Source organism: Antrostomus carolinensis, unplaced genomic scaffold, assembly GCF_000700745.2.
Source record: "Antrostomus carolinensis isolate BGI_N321 unplaced genomic scaffold, ASM70074v2 scaffold4855, whole genome shotgun sequence".
Lineage (NCBI taxonomy): Eukaryota > Metazoa > Chordata > Aves > Caprimulgiformes > Caprimulgidae > Antrostomus > Antrostomus carolinensis.
Window position 1 is genome coordinate 10,847 of NW_010318304.1, and position 16,955 is coordinate 27,801.

Below are 16,955 nucleotides of genomic sequence, written 5' to 3' on the forward strand. Positions count from 1 at the left end.
GCAGCAGGGAGCCCTGGTCCCTGCCCTGGTGATGCTCCACAGCCAAGTTACAGCCGGCACCGCATCAAGCCAACCTCAAATTCAGAGTTACAAGCTTTTCTTTGGAGCTGTGTTCACTGTAAAATACAGTAGAAATGTTTTAAGATGAAAGCTTTTTGTTCTATAAAAAAAGATCTTTTCTGGACTAAGGTGAAGTGAGAGATGGAATCAGGATTCCTTTCAAAAAGTCAGCACAGGGCAAGAGCAGCAGCTCCAGAAATAGTTGCCCTCCAGTAGCCTAACAGATACAATGCCACTAGAAATCTAATTGAAGTATTTTTAACTGAGGAAATGACAGCAGGGGAAACTCCAACACGACCCAGAGGGTACCTGGCTGCAGCGTGCGGGGTTGCAGGAACAGCCTGTCCTGAGAAGGTGAACAAACTGCTTCCAAATCGACAACAAAAAGCCACCAGTGATCCCAGTTCCTTTCCACTTTGCGAAGTTTCTGAAAAAGCTTTTGTGGAAAATTACAGTGTTGTGAAAAACACTCTGGCTTCATTTCTGCAACTCCCTCATTTTCATTTCCAACCCCCCTGCCAGCAGCAGGGACACCTTCCACTAGACCAGGTTGCTCAAAACCTCATCCAGCCTGGCCTTCAACACTTCCAGGGAGGAGCAGCCACAGCTTCTCTGGGCAACCTGGGACACTGTCTCACCACCCTCACAGCAAAGAAGATCTTCCTGGTATTTATCTAGATGAGAACACCTGGCTGTTGCACTCCTTGGGGGATAAGGGTTTATTTACACCACGGAGCAGTGAGTAGATCATAAGCAGTGGATCAATCCAACTCCACTCCCTCGGTGCCTCCGGCGCAGCCCGAGCACCGGCACAGCCCATGGAGCCAGAACTGCCACAGCCCTCGAGCCCAAATCACTGACACCGAGGTGACGGCTGCCGGGTGGGTTGACTTTGATGACAGTGTAGCTCGTGCACTGCAAGGAAGGATCTTTAGACAAGAGAAAGTGACCAGTGCCCACTCACGCTCTCTCCTGCGGATGATGGTGATGACCTCCACGCGAAGGTTTTGCTCGTAACGATGACCTCAGCTCCCGCCTTCTCTTTCCATGGGAAACTTGCACGTGGTCTTGAAACTGTGACCCTACTGCTAAAAACAATTAATAAATAAATTAAACAAAGCAAGCAGCAGAGGTCTGCCACGAAACCAACCACAACCCAACGCAACGAGGTGCTGGGGGGAGTTTGCCATTAGGACACTGAGGTCACCAGCACCCCGAGGGACAGCAGGAGCCATGTGGCATCACCAGGGCAGGTTCATTAACAGGGCTGCGAGACCAGAGCCCTAGAAAAGGCTCAAGACGTGTTTTTAGGAAGAAGTCACACATGCCATGGCGTGTCACGGTACGAAGTGTGCATGAGGCAAGTGACACGCAGTGCTCTGTTATTCTGCAGCGGGGTGTCCCTGTGCTGTGACACGGCAAGGGACAGCCGTGCCCCGACAGAGACATCTCCTCAGCACAGGGTGGGTTGCAGCTGGAAAGCATAACTGCCACAAAATAGTTTTTTCAACCCAAAATGGACAGGCCATTTCTAATGAGGTTTTCTATATGTAAGTCCTAAAAATAAATAAATAAATAAATAAATAAATAAATAAAATCAGTCACACCAGTGTTCAAACATAATATTTTTATTTGTGGATAAAAATTAAGGCTCACAGTACTTTATCATTTCACAAGCAGAAAAATGTTAAAAATTGAGAATGATTGGGAATGCCCCCAGTACAAATTCCTCTACTGCTGACATGTTTTACTGAAGACTCCAGGTGAACAAGTGTACAGGGCAGCTACAGTTATTAGTTTGTAAACTAGGTGCTATATATATAATTTAATTTTTTTTTTAAGAAATGTGAACAGAGTATTATGTTTCTCTCCACTTCTGTCTGTCCAATACACACGGATTCCATAAAAACACTCAAGAACTGCTGGGATAACACCAACCTTCCTAAGAACAACCCACCACATCTACAATGCATGGCACAGCTGTCAAACAGGGGGATGAGACCTCAAGAGCACAAATTCCATTTCAGTAAGACATTTTGTTTATAGTGCAATAGTTTATGCCTCAGCTTTTCAGGATCCAACTTTCTGGCTTTAAAACAACAATAAAACCCAACCCCAAACCCAAAGTATGTTCCTAAAGAGCACAGGAATCGCTGTCAAGCTCCATTTGTTACAGGCATGAAAGCAACCCGGTGATTAAAAGATGATAAAAGCGTCTGTCAAACTCCAGTCTACACGTAGAACACGGGGACACATCGTGCCTAGAGTGAAGATGCAACTCCAAGAAGGACTTGCAAGTGTGCAACGTGCAGTGAATCTGTCCAGGTGTGCTGCAAGTTTGTGGTCCAGAGGCACAACAGTTCCTGTGACGCCCAACCCACCAGGCATCGCCATCGCCGCCCAAGTTTTCTTGTGAGTTACATCATAACCATGGGACTATAAACTGCAGATCTATTTACATGGAGACCAACTAAGCGTCCTGGCCAAAACTGAGAGGTTTGGGTAGAGGGGCTCTATAGTCTTTGCATTATTTTTTAGTAATTCCTGTAATTTTTGCATTCATTACTTTTTAATAATTCCTATATTCTTTGCATTATTTTTTAGTAATTCCTTCTGTTTTGCCTATTTACTGTCAAAGTAACACCAACTGCTGGTGGCAGCAGCAAGAACAAGCCAACTGACAAGAAGCAACTGCTATAGCATTAAAAAAGGCTGAAGGAGTTCTGCGTCACACCAAAAAGATCCATTTCTTGTCATCGCACCCTTTCCATCTGAGATACCAACACAATAGTGAAAACAACCATCCTCAGCTTCTTCTGACCAAAAGCTGAAATGTTCTCCAAGGCCATCATTCCATCAGGGAGCTTTCTTTTGAGATAAGCTACAAAGGAAATTTGTTTCCAACAGAACCCGTGCTGCCACAGATCCTGCCACAGCAAACACCGGCTCACAGCGGTTTTGACCGACAGCTCTTAGAGATCACAGCAGTAAAAGAACATTCCTATTGATAACACTTCACTTGCATCACAAAAAACTCATCCAAAGGGCTCAAAGAGGTTATGATGGATGTGAGTGAGAATTACTACCCCCATTTTATACAGGAGGCAACTGAGATACCAATTAAAATCCATGTTCCCAGGCTACAAACCTGCTGGGAGCAGGGCTGTGAGGGAGGGGGAGGCTGTTTTCTGGGCACTGCTCTGCTGCTCGCCCGCGTCCCCACCGGGTTCCAGAGAGCAGAGGGGCTGTCACACACCATCTCCTTCCCCCAGCAACAAACCACCACTCGATGACACAGGCCAAAGAATAAATTTACAGTTAGCCATTTCTTATAAGCAGAAATTAAACTAAATTTCCATAATGTGTAGGCAGGAAATGTAAGAACAACAGGAAAATGTGTGCAATCAAAAGAACGTAGAACAAACACTTCCAACCATTATTCCAGTTCACTATCTATATAAATGGAAATATAAGTAAGCTACAGCCAGGAAATATTCCACGTTACTGAACAGTTTAAAATAAGTATTTCACCCCCATAATACTATGGTAATTTTGCAGCTGAATGGAATGAATGCAACTGCTTAAATTAAAAAAAAGAAAAGAAATGAGAAAAGGGATGAGTCTGGATATGTTGTTACAGTTCAGTGGGTGGAGGGACCCAAGGTCAGATTTAACTGTTACTGCCACAGACAGTAATCATGGGACACACTCAAAATTCTCAGGTGGATGGAAATAACTTTGCCTCCATAGATCAAAAAAGCACAGGTGTCCAGAGTAACCATCTCTCACTTTCTTGCTTACTTAACTACATACACAGCAGAACACAAATGACATGAAGGAATCTATATGGACTGGGTAGGTCACCTCTGATACCATGACTGCACACTAACAGCTATAATGATCTTAAAGATCAAGCTAAGTACAATACATACATTAAAAAAAGAAAAGCTCTTGTAAAAGCAAATGCAAAATAAACTGCCATCAAGTGTAAGGAAAGCGTGTCAGCAGCGGGCTGCCGAGGGACCCGCGCGAGCGTCGCAGGACAGGAGCAGGATTCACAGATCCAGTTCCCTCTGGTGCAACAGCTTTCCAAACTCCACTCCCAGTTTCACGCTTCTGTCAGAGTCCCCAGAAGGAAACTGAGATACTTCACTGCCCAGAACCTGACATATGCACACAGGCAGGAAGTGTACACTCCAAATTATCCGGCGTATACACGTCTCACCAACACACACACACCCCCTGAGCGATGCAAGAGGGAGAGAGCACAGACAGAGGTCATCTCATCGTATTTTAGCACTTCTCTCTTGGAGCTCAACGTTATTGCCATGGGCTAATATGTCAAACAATGATAGAACAAGCTGCACAGTTTACAACAGATACACAGTAATTCCACAACTCACCGGTACCCACTACTCCATTTGGCAAAATATTTATTTATAAGAAATCCGTTCAAAAGCAGTTGGTCACAAAGAATTCATTTTACATTTTTCAGGCTGTAACAATGCTTCTGGTAGAAGTAAATAAACTGTCTTTTCTTTTTTTACACCGTGTACAAAACCCAAGAGACGTTGAAATGACAGTTAAACAATAAAACACATGAAAACAGGGAGGATTGGTAAGACAAAGGCAAAAGCAATAGGAATCTGTCTGCGCACCGGTGATGCTGCCATGATTATTTACCCGTACAAATCCTCAGCCCCACTTCGTTATTATTCCCAGCACAGCTCTTAACTGCAGGTTTATGCTCCAGGAGAGGAATCTGATGCGATGTAGCAGCTCCAGTCACTCTTTCACAGTACTGCATGTCAACACTGGGAATGGTTTCTGATATGATTTAGACAGCACACAGTACTTTAATAGAAAAAAAGTTAATTACTCCCACTCCGTAGTTCCTGGTGGCTTTGATGTCAAGTCATACATCACCCGAGAAATGCCAGGAATCTTCTTAATCTCCGACACCATTTTTAACACAACCTATTGTGGAGGAAAAAAAAAAAAAAATAATTAAAAAAAATGAGAAGAAAGCCTGTAAACCAGACCTCATGAGAACCAAACTGTTCACACCAATTCTGGTACCCACAGGAGAGAGCGAGCCTACAGCTATTAGCATTTTACCACCAATTAAGAAATGAAATCAACTTAAAGAAAACCTCTTGCTTCATGATATCTGCAGTCACATTTGGAACTTGCTGATTTTTGGCACTGACAATAAACCCGGGTGCCGATTGCAACGTGCTTCCCTCACAGCAGCAGCTCTTCAGCTCCAAAACTGTTCCTTGGAAGTTCAAAAAAAGAATTGCAGCAGGAACATAGGCTGTTATGTGTTATTATCAACCACTGTCAGACTTTTCCAGGACCATCAACCCCAGCTGAAGGACCACCAAACACAAAGCAACAAGTCTGAGTGAAACCCCTTTCAAAACAAAAAATGGAGCTCTAAAGGTTAAAAAAAACCAACAAAACAATAAAAAAAACCAACAACCCCCTCAAAAAAAACCCCAAAACAACAAACCCACAGAAAGAAGCATCCAAAGGAAAGAGTTTCCAATGCCACTTACATGACCTGCTGCCCTACAGTGCACGCATAAATCAAACAATGCACTGCTCTCCATGGAAAACCAGAAAATTTTTAATCAAATATGATTATTTTCCCCATAAAGACAGGTATTTTCCACAACCTCTACTACTTTGTTACCATATTATTACCTAGTCTTAAAGTGATCACTTTACATTTTTAAGAATGTGGGGGGTTTTTTGTTTGGTTGTGGTTTTTGTGGTGTTTGGTTGTTTTTTTTGTGGTGGTTTGGGGGGTTTTTTTGTGGTGGGGTTGTTTTTTTTTAATAACACAAACTTCAAGGTTACATGAAACCTCATTTTATATAAGGAATAGTTTACGTGGTAAACCTTGAATAATTTCTTTTTAAATGGATAGGCTGCCTTAAAGTAGATGTTAAGACTTACAATTACTAAACAATGCCTATATGCTTTTAAAGTGTGTTTAAAAAAAAGAAGTCAGTTGTTCTTCATCTACACTGCATTCCCAGAGAGAAAAAGTACTTGAAACTGGACATGGATAAAGCTTCCCAGAAAAATATACCCAAATTTGACTCCTGAATCCTTGTAGTGACCTAAACAAAAAACCACACACTTTGAGATGTTAAACAGCAGGTTCCAGTAAAATCAGAAGTGGAGATCAAGGGCAGTTCTGTAAGTCAGGACATTTCCAATTACTAATGCAAAAAATTAATTTCAAAATAGTTGAGATATTCTTTCTTTTCTAATTGATGGTATTTTGGCTCAACTCTCTTGGAAAGCCTTTAAGTTTGTCATATCCATCTGCCAGGTTCAGGTTTTGTTAGTTTTTCCCCCAAAACACCACCATATTCTTCCTAATGAATGCTATGAAAGAGAAAAAAAATTGTAATAAAAATCAAAGTCAAGGCAAGCAAATGAGAGAGGGAAGAAAACAAAAAAAAAAAAAAAAAAAGAGTCATCTACAACACCAGCTCATGTTGAAAAGAAAGTTGAAAACCCACATTACCTCTTCTGGAACCTCATTACCAGGAGTTGCTGCAATACCAGTCATAAAATCACTTGTAATAAACGTTCGAATAACCACAGATCTCTGACAGGAAGGTTGTTTCTGGAGGGGGTCCCGATCAAAATGCAGCGGTGTCAGTATTATTGGCATCTGGCTAATTTTTCCAGCATAACCTTGAGAAAATAGTTGTACAAAGCATATTAATTTGATTTAAAGACATAAGCGTGATAGAAGCGTTGCTGATTTTCCCACATGTACTTCAAACTCTACACTAGGAGCTAAATTTACATCTTCTGGGATCTTTTCACTACCACACCCCAGAAGATCACACTCAGCAGTGCAGACACTAAAACTACTCAAATTGCCACCTGGAATCATCGTCAGCACTTGCAGGCACACAGATCAAAACCAGATCATCTCCCTCATCCCCGTAACTCACTGTGAAAGCAATTTAAGATCTACTCCCCTTCCCACCTAACATAACCACGGGGTTTTCTCTATCCCCACATCAAGCCCAATAAAGAGCCATTCACAAGTATCTCTGTCTTTGACATATTTAAGGTACAAGGAGTCTTTTTTCACTAAATGATAACTCAAGTCTTATTTTTGGGAGCAATTCATTCACACAGAGCCAAGTGTCACCCAAAGTTAGCGAGACAGATCTACAGTTTTACCAACACAATTGACAGTGTCATCCTCAGCCTTTTGAGGCTATTTTTGTACAAATTATGGTAAGACAGCCTTGCAAGCACAATATGTATTTTTAAAAAGAGATATCCTTTGTAACTTGATTTATATAAAATATAGGCAAGTCTGATGAACTGCTTCCCACACATTTTGCATCTTCAAATGTAAATAGAGTGGGGAAAAAAACCCAACAAACAAATAAAAGAGCACAACTGAACCTCAGACCTACTATGTTCCCTGTGGATCACACTGAATATCATATTGAATGCTCCCTGGATGTTAAGGGTTGGAAACATTACCGTCTGCTACCCTGAAGTGGTTTGGTTTACAAATAGCTTTTACTTTAAGTTAACAAACATGAAACCACCACAGGTAGTGAGCATCATCACCATCAGAAACTCAGTATTTGGGCTCCCTTCTTTCCACAAAAAACCACACATGATTTAAAAAACCCACATGATTTAGAAACTATGTCAAGTTTCTTTACACAGTTTATTTACTTCAGGTAAATACTGATGACTGAGATCATCAAAGAGAAGCAATTTGGTTGACTCTCAGCTGGCTAACTACTTTTTGCAGAAGTTTGCACTGCAGTGAAGCACCACGTGTCTGAGCTTCATGGTGTGTTAGAGGCAAGCCTCAGTCCCCAAAAATCCCCTAAAATTAATTCTGCTAGCAGAAAGGCCAGCAATTCCCCTCCTCTAGCTATCAGCTTCCACAATGTTCAGAAAATGCTCTCGCCTGTCATCCCATTAATTCATCATCTCTTTGGAGATATTCATGAAGCTTGTAGATTTTGACACTCTAACTATCCCCAGTCAGGTTTGCAGGGATCTTGAACCAAGAGCCTAATCTGTGGGGTGACACAAAGTACCTACCAGACTCCCTGAGAATATTGTGAGCCTCAAAATCAGCTTGACGTAAAGTGCTGAGGACTCCTGTGGTCAGGAAAGTAGGGGTGACATCTGTAGGAGGTTCTTTGACTGGTGGACCAAACACGTACACAACTCTGGAAAACAAACAGGATGGCAGAAAAATATATTTTGTGTACGCAGAACAGATTGCCTAAAGACTGCATCTTTAGTCTTGCAGTGAGAAAATAAAACCAGGGAAAAAAACAGAGTATTTGAGGTTTTTCTTAGCTACTAACTAGAGCTTAATATAACTTCGTGCATGTATTCCATAAACATGACATGCACACTAACTTTGGAAGTCAAACGTAGCAATTTTAGTTTGCTAGAGACTGGCAATACCCTAAATATTATTTAATCAAGAGAATAATTCTTTAAGAAAAAAAAAACAAAAACAAAAACAGAAATAATTTGATGCCTGTAAAATTTAAGATTATTCTAAGAAAGCTACTTAGTAAGTGCTTACAATTTCTATCTTCTCTCCTAATAGGAGAGCATCAGAAAATACCATTAAATAGCAAACCTTATTGTTAATGAATAGCTGTGTTCTCATCACAGGGCACTAACACTGCTATTTATAAATCTACACAAGGCCTTCAGCAGCCGTCACTGACATGACAAAATTAAGTTGTGCTGTAACAATAATAAGCAGTTTCACCAGAAAGTTTACAGCCAGACAAGGAGGATGTGCATTCTCCAGAACTGATTTAATATCCAAGCAACTTCAGCTGCTAGAAAAGTTATGGAATCAAGTAGCTAGAAAATGCATTTCTCAAGGGAGCTCAATTAAGATTAAACTGCCCAGCTTTGGAGCTTTCCTATGTGCCATTAGAACTCATAGTCCCACATAAATCTCCTTCTTGACACAAAGCAAAGTAGTACTTCATGACATCACAACTTATCAACAGGCCTGAAATCTTTCAAAAGAGATTTTCCATAGGTTACACTGAATGTTGTCTAAGCAAGTGCTTAAAAAACGAGGAGACAGGTTACCAATTTCTTTTTCAAGCTAGTAATTCCAGAAATAAATCTATGTTTCGATTTATTGTGTATTTTTAACCTCTGTATGATACATCTGTCCAACATATAAAAAAAAGTATACCACAGATTAAACAGGACAATGCCTGTGCATGCTAAACTTCCATATATTAAGTAGATCATTAGAAATAAAGTTAATTCAAAGGACTTACCTGTTTATGTTGTGGCACATGCGTGGTATGAGCCTGGCAAGAAACATAAGAGACTCCCAGTGTGGAGCATCTTTACTAGAGATCCCACAAACATAGCTATATGAACGACAGTCACCCTATAAATTAAAAAAATAATGATAATTGAATGTGAACTTTGCTGCCAAAGTCGTTCACAACACTTTCTCATTTATCCTCTAGGTTACAGGACGGGATTTTGTGCTAACATTTAGCAGACATGAAGCTGATGAAATCAGTACACTGAGAGAAACCAAGTGAATGAGAAAACATGGAGTAAGAGGACAGACCTGCCGTGAGCTAACGAGAGTGTATAAAAGGAAAGATTCAGAACGGAAAGACTCACATAAAGTGAGCAGAGCACAGGGACGGGTTGTGTACTGGTATTTTCATGACACTATCCGGGGAAGGCCTGTGACAAAGCACAGAAATCTGCTGGTGACACTGCTGCTTAAAACAGGAACCAAAACTGACTGCAAAGAGCTACAGAAGCGACACACAAGATTAAGCTGCTGATAATAACAGAGTAAGAGATGTAACTCAACACTGCCAGTGCAAAGAAAGGTACTACACAGATATGGGCACTCAGTAAAGAAATCTCCCAAGTTATTACATGTAATTCCACGAGAGTGCCAGCTCAGCATTTATGTTTGGTTTGCATTCCTGTCACCAAAGGACAGCCCACAGAAATGCACATGGCATTAGCAAAGAAGAGAAAGGAAAGAAAACGCCATGCCACTGTGCAGATTCCAATGCTGCTGTGTCCTGAGCCGCCTGCGCTGCTCTGGTTCCTCTCCTCTCAAGGATAAGGATATAGCACAATTCACAAAAGGACAGGAAAGGACAACAAGCATGTTCAAATGTAGGAAATACGGGTTTTTTTACCAGCTTAGTGCAGGACTCCTGAGCCTTAAAGGGGGCAATAGGATTACAGCAGAGGGCTACAAGATTATGAGTGTCATGAAGAAGCTGCCTGTAAGTGACCAGCGTTATTCAACCTCAATGATATCCTCAAATACAACACCTGGCATTTACTCAAGTGTCTATTCAGGTATCTTGACACCTTTGCACTACACCAGTGCTGACAAATGACAATAACAGGTATCACAGTCACTTGAAGTTTATATTCTCGAGTCAAGCCCTTTATTTTCCATCTTAAAGCAGCAATTATCACGCTTTACTGCAGCCTGCCACACTGCCAGGAAGCAGCTCTCAGAACATCCCTGGAATGAATCCGTTTACCTGCACTCCCACAGTTTTGATTGGTAACAAGAAGGCATTCAGTGAATGTAGGCTTGTAATCTGCATCAGCTTCTCCTGGTCTTCTTCAGTTGTACACGCTTTGACCCTTTGCAGCAAAGTATGTGGCTGTGCAACGGTGCAGAAAAATAAATTTTAATTAAATGAAGCTCCCAAGCACTCAAAGAGAACTTACACAATGCAAATAAAATTCTTATTTACGAAGCTGTTTGCTTAAGTTTAGTCCACATTAGCCCCTTGGAACTATTTAAAAAATACTTTTCATTTAACAACTAAATTTTAGCAAAAGCAGTTTTATTGGGTTAGACTGTTTGCATTTTAAGCTGAAGCTCTCCAAGGCCACAGGTGAAGCTCTTTTCCTGTGCTCATTCTCTCTTTCACAAAGCTATACTTTTCACTTTTATTATTTATTTCAGACACAGAGCAAAGCAGGATCCTGTTACACCGTACAACTGAATATGTTTTAAAGGAAAAGCAGATGTAAATACTCACCTTTCAGTATTTATCAAAAAAGTTTTGGAAGTTGTTTTGAACTTATGCCTTAGAGCATGCCTCTGCTAACAATTTTTCACCCCCCTGCAGTTTAGTTCAGTGAGCTTACAGAAATCACAAGGGTCATAACAGTTAAAGATATTGAGAACTTCAACATCACCAATTAAAAACTTCAGGTTGCTGTTCAGGACATCTGGTGAGCACTAGTTCCTGCACATTCAGTGATTGTTAGGGCATGCAAATCTAGAAAGTTACAACTATTGCAAGGAGGGAAAATCTTTTTTCTGATACTATGTGATTTGAAGTATCTCCAGAAATTTCAACTGCACAAAGTTTAACTAAAATAAAATTTATTTGCTATTTGAAAGGTATATAAACTTCCATTTTCTAGAAATTGTTCAACACTTGCACCAGTCGTGGTGCTAAAACTCTACTGCACTATACTTAACAGCTTCACGTGAGTTGTACTGGAATGCATCATTCCTTAAAGAGCACACACAAGTAGTTTTCAACTTTTAGCAGCTTAAACCTCATTGCAGGCCACTACAGAACAATCATGCAACTTTTATGCACGTTAGCATTTAGCAATTTTGTTACCTTCTTAACGCTTGCAGAAAAATCTGCAACTATTTTCAAGATGTTGTTTGTTTCAGGAAAGTCTTTGCACACGTAAGGCTCTTCAGCACATATCACTCGGATTGCTAGACCAGGACCTGGAATGTAAAGTTGAAAAAATCATTATCTTAAAATAACAGGAAAGCTGACTAAAAATGTGACAGCATCTGGTACAGCAGATCAGTCGTCGAGTACAGTATGCTTTGCCATTGCACCTATACTTCAATCATCTTAACACCCTACAAGACAAAAAAAACCCAAACCACACGCAGTTTATTCTGGAACAGTATTTCTGTTCAGTACATCTAAGCATTATTTACCTACACCTTCAACTGCCTGGTTGTTAAAGCAGCAGCTGGTGGCAATGAAGTGTGGTGGGTGGCAAGCCAAAGCAAAGAGGAACCTCCTCCTTCCCTTTGCTAAGCAACAGGGATGAAAGAGCTGGTTACACCACCCAGCTGAGTCTCTGGTGTTTTTAAAGACCCCCTGACAGCTACTTGACCTTTCAGCTACTTAACACAAAAACACATGTAATTTGCTGGAAATGTCTGAAGCCAGCTTCTTGCATTTGATGTGATGCTGGTGTTAGCACAGCAGCCTACGCGCTCTGCCAGGGGCTGCTACACACCCTGCAGGACAACTTTAACACATACCAACAGAAAAACACATCCCCCTTAAAAGGATGCAGGCTTTGCTCTAACTATTAGAGACTGCTGTGAGCTGGAAAGGCCCCACAAGGATGATGGAGTCCAACTCCTGTCCCTGCACAGGACAATCCCAACATTCACACCATGTCCCTGAGGGCCTTGGCCAAATGCTGCTGGAATCTTGTCAGGCTTGGTGCCATGAGCACCTCCCTGGGGAGCCTGTTCCAGGGCTCCACCACCCTCTGCCTCAAGAACCTTTTCCTCATGGCCAACCTATATCACATACTTCAATGTTTTCTGGTGAACTGTTGTTATTTTCTACGCCACCATTTTCAAAACAGCAAATGTCCCTTAGAAAGCAGGCAGATAGCAGCAATTATTTCAAGTAAGATACATTTGACAGCTCAGGCAACATTCAGCTCCACTTCACTTACAATTCTTGCTTTGGCTTATACTATTGAAAAGAAACAAATACAGCTAAAAGTAAACTCAATTATAAAACTTTTCCTTTCATCACTATACATAATAAAGATGCTCTCAAATGATCTCCTGAAAAAAGACGGTAAAGTAAAAACTAATAAATCCATTTATTTTTTCCTGTTTAGAGGCAAATTTTAGCCTCCAACACAAATTTACAGGCTAAGTATGTTCTAAACAATACTGATGTGATCTGTAGCCCCTCACTAAGTAACACAGACCAACTCTCATACCTGGGAAGGGATGCCTCGAAACCAGCTCTTCAGGAAGACCAAGTTCTCTTCCTAGCACTCGCACTTCATCTTTGTGGAAGTCTTTCAGTGGTTCTATTACTTTACCCTTAAAAAGAAAAAGAAATTTACACTCCAGCATACAAAGTCAAACAAAAAGTCTCAAATGTTTAGGTTGTGGCAGTCAAATTGGCCTGCTTTTCACAGCACTGGCTGCCAACACTTGTGTAAACACTGGAAAGAAAAGTACATGTGAATGTGGGCTTTGTGAAAACAGCTGCAGGACAGAGGTTAAGACAAGGAAATTTAAGTTTATGGCAGAATTATCAATGGCTTAGTCAGTGTAGATAGAGCCGTAGGTCAAGCCAGCAAAACACAGAAGTTGCTCATTTCTGATACTGAACTTCACATCTGTGAGAATCAGAAGGAGACACCGGTACCCTCATTTTCATTTACCTCTTCTCTTAACTTTCGAATCAGCTCTGTGTCATTGTGATGAGTTTTGATGACTTCAGCTTTGCCACTCGCAACAAGGGAAGCACTTTCAATGAGATCAGGTCTGAGTGTGCCCTGAGCAAGAAAAACCTCTTCAGGTTTCAGATTCATTTCCCCGATAACTTCATTGGCAATCTGAAAGATGCAGAGAAAAAAGGAAAGTGTTCTCATCTACTTTTTGGTTCTCAAAGGTCTAAAGGAAGATAATGAATTGCCCAACAAATGCTACTGAGCTGCAAAAGCACAAACAAACAGCAAGATTAATTATGATACCAGCTCACTGCTGAAATAGTCCCATAATCCCATATTTTGTTGAACAGAAAATGGAAAAAATGTCTTCAGACTGCAGGAACATCACTGTGTGTTCCATGGGATGTTCTCCCTGCATCGCCAACACCAATTGCTGACAGATGGAAAGTGGCTCATCTTCAGCAAAGCAAGAGCAGCACGTCCCGATTCACATCACCCATCAATTGGGTGAAAAAAAACATTAAATGGAAGTTTATGCAACAAAAATGAATGGCCAACCAATATCTTATATCTAAACACGATGGTGGAACTAGTACAGTGAGATGTATCCAGAAATCATATAATTAATAATAATTAAAAAAAAAAAAATCAAGAAAAATAAAAAAAAAAAAAACAACCCAAAACCAACACAACAACAAACCACAACACCAAAACCCACTACAACCAACCAACAAATAATTATAAATGTTACCTTAACAAAGGTGTCACCGATAATTTTTCTTTTTTCTTCAGGACTTGTGGTCATATTTAAGGTCTTGCTAATTCTTTTACGTGGAGTTCTATCCTCATCCGAGATGGGCAGAGTTGTTGTACCATTATAGAATGAATGAGCTGCATTCACCACTGCACGAAATTACAGGAATTTTTTGGCAAAGCCAGTAAAGATTTTTATGCAAGGTTGCAAAAAAAATAAGTTTCACTCTATTGCTTTAAAAAAAGAAAATAAAAGTCATTCCAGTCCTTTGACTGTTAACTGCATTAAACAGGGCTGTTCAATACCTCAGGAATTACTTGTAACAAAAGCATTTTATTTCTCTTACTAACCTACTCTAGAGGGCAATTTTTTTTCATATTAAGAGGCTAGGCAACCGGATGAAAGTTTAGTTCTTGCTTCCCCTCTTAGGTTATAATTTATTGCTTTATTTAAATAGTTTATAGGACTGTACTTCCCCAAGGCCTTTCTGCAACCAAAATTAAATGATGCACTATTTACTCATGGTACTTTATACCTCTTAATTTAAAGAGTCTCTCGATGCAGAGATCAGCTAGGAGGTTCTTTGGCATCTTTTACCAGCACTGAACTCCGTGACCTACAGAAGGAGCATTTGCAGCAAAGGGATTCCCTCAATTTGCTCCTCTGGCAGCCTGCCAGAATCCAGGTTTATTGGTCTACAGAGTGCAAGAATAAGATACAGATTTTCCACTAAAAAAAAGGTAAAAAAAATAATCAAAAAGATGTGTATAAAACAAAGCTTAGACTGGGCTGCAATATCCTGATGCAACAAAATCTGCAAGATGCTAACGTGCAATCTGTTTCACACTGCCAGGCTAGAGGAAAGCATTGCTCACCTAGCATCATGCTTCTTCACCAAGTCACTAGAGAATCACTTGAGAACAGTACTCAGGTGCAGCCCCAGGAACAGGCAGCTATTACTCATTAAACAAATCAGCCAGGCAGTACAGGGCAGCTCTCATTGCACAACTCATACATAATTTTACTTCAGGTACCAAAAAACCCTAAATCTTTTCATCAGGTACCTTCCACTCTCACAGTGTATTCCTTCTCAACAAGCTACTCCAAAACCAACTAAAAATGCACCCATTTAGAAGCCAGGAGAGTGAAAAAAATGGCCTTGGAGAAGTAATTTTGACTATACTAGCATTCAATCACCCAAAGGAGCTCACAGTTTAAGAGGAAAGAGATCCAGGACAAGAAATAAAGCCCCAGTGGAGGACTGCTAACCAAGCTGCTGAAGAAAACTGCCATCAAATGAGTTTTGCAGCAGCTGAAAAGGATTACTCATCCACCAGCAGAAAAGTGACTGAGCACCAGTGACTGAGGCACGTATCTGCTGCTTCACTGTGCCCCAACAGCGGATATCGGATCTCCACAACTGAAGAGATGGGTCAGGGCATTGCACGCTCCAATCCAAAAAAAATAAGGCTTAATATTTTAGGTTTGAAATTTTGTGACTAGGCCCAGGTTGTTCCAAATTAGCAACCACACTTTGGTTTGTAAAGTCTGAGAACTGCCAAGGTCAATTCAAATCAATGAAACAAAACACTAAACATACATTTTAGGAGACTGGCCACATCATTAGTGGTATCAAACATATTTAACCAAATTATGGTACCTTTAACTTGAATCCCAAGTTTTTTGAGTGCCTCTTCCACAGACTGACTCTCTCTTTTGCGCATAAATCCATTGTCTATGTGTACAGCTATGACCTGATCTCGGTTTAAAGCTCGGTTCAGGAGAGCAGTACACACTGTTGAGTCCACACCACCACTGAGTAAAACCTAAGGATGAGAAAAAAAAAATTAAAAATTAAAAAAAGTGGTCATCTGTCTCCATAGAAAGTGTTAACAAATAATTCAAATGCAACTACGAGGATCAGAACCAGCTATTGACTTACAGTCAATGATTTGGAAGAAAACAAGAAGTCAAACAACATATTGACCCAATTGTGCAAACTTTCTAAAACCTGTTTAATGTATTACCCAAATCATGACAATTCTACATTTTTAAAATTAACCTGAGGAACTGTGTCAGTGTTCCTGCCAGCCTTTTGCAAGTAATCTTTCAGCTTCAATTCAATCTACTTACCAGGACTTTTGATGAGCCCACTTTCTCTTTGATATCTTGAATGCACTGAAGTTCTCTGTTTTCCACTGTAAAGGTACCACTGCATCCCGCAATATCATATAGAAAATTCTTCAGGATCATTTTTCCATTCACTGTGAGGCTAACTTCAGGGTGGAACTGTGCTCCATACAGTTTTTTAGATTCATTTGCTATGCCTTCATTGGTGAAAAGAAATGAGCATGAGGAAAAAACCCCAAACACATGCATACTTTAAAATAACAAACTGTGGAAATAAAGGTAAATTTTCCTTAAACCACCAGTTTAAAAACAGGAGCATTCATTTTAATGACTATTTCTTTCTTTATTATCATGACAGCACAACATGCAGCAAACGCATACAAGAAATGTTTAAAAACAATTCACTTATTTGGCAGTTAAATAATGGAGATATTCTGTTCTCATTTGGTTCCAACTATTGTCTGCCATAACTCTTTCC

At 40.4% G+C, this 16,955-nt stretch overlaps 1 protein-coding gene across 1 annotated transcript in view; it reads right to left on the bottom strand.

The window, feature by feature from the left end:
* Positions 1 to 4,478: 4,478 nt before the first annotated feature.
* GMPS (guanosine monophosphate synthase) overlaps positions 4,479 to 16,955 on the bottom strand; it is a gene marked incomplete at its 5' end in the record, with an annotated part of 21,874 nt that continues 9,397 nt past the window's right edge. The window contains 11 exons of the mRNA XM_010168835.1: positions 4,479 to 5,037; positions 6,605 to 6,777; positions 8,170 to 8,300; positions 9,393 to 9,508; positions 10,650 to 10,775; positions 11,757 to 11,872; positions 13,132 to 13,237; positions 13,585 to 13,758; positions 14,345 to 14,496; positions 16,008 to 16,173; positions 16,481 to 16,674. Of these exons, the coding sequence (XP_010167137.1) occupies positions 4,936 to 5,037; positions 6,605 to 6,777; positions 8,170 to 8,300; positions 9,393 to 9,508; positions 10,650 to 10,775; positions 11,757 to 11,872; positions 13,132 to 13,237; positions 13,585 to 13,758; positions 14,345 to 14,496; positions 16,008 to 16,173; positions 16,481 to 16,674 (1,556 nt within the window). The remainder of the gene's footprint in view (positions 5,038 to 6,604; positions 6,778 to 8,169; positions 8,301 to 9,392; positions 9,509 to 10,649; positions 10,776 to 11,756; positions 11,873 to 13,131; positions 13,238 to 13,584; positions 13,759 to 14,344; positions 14,497 to 16,007; positions 16,174 to 16,480; positions 16,675 to 16,955) is intronic.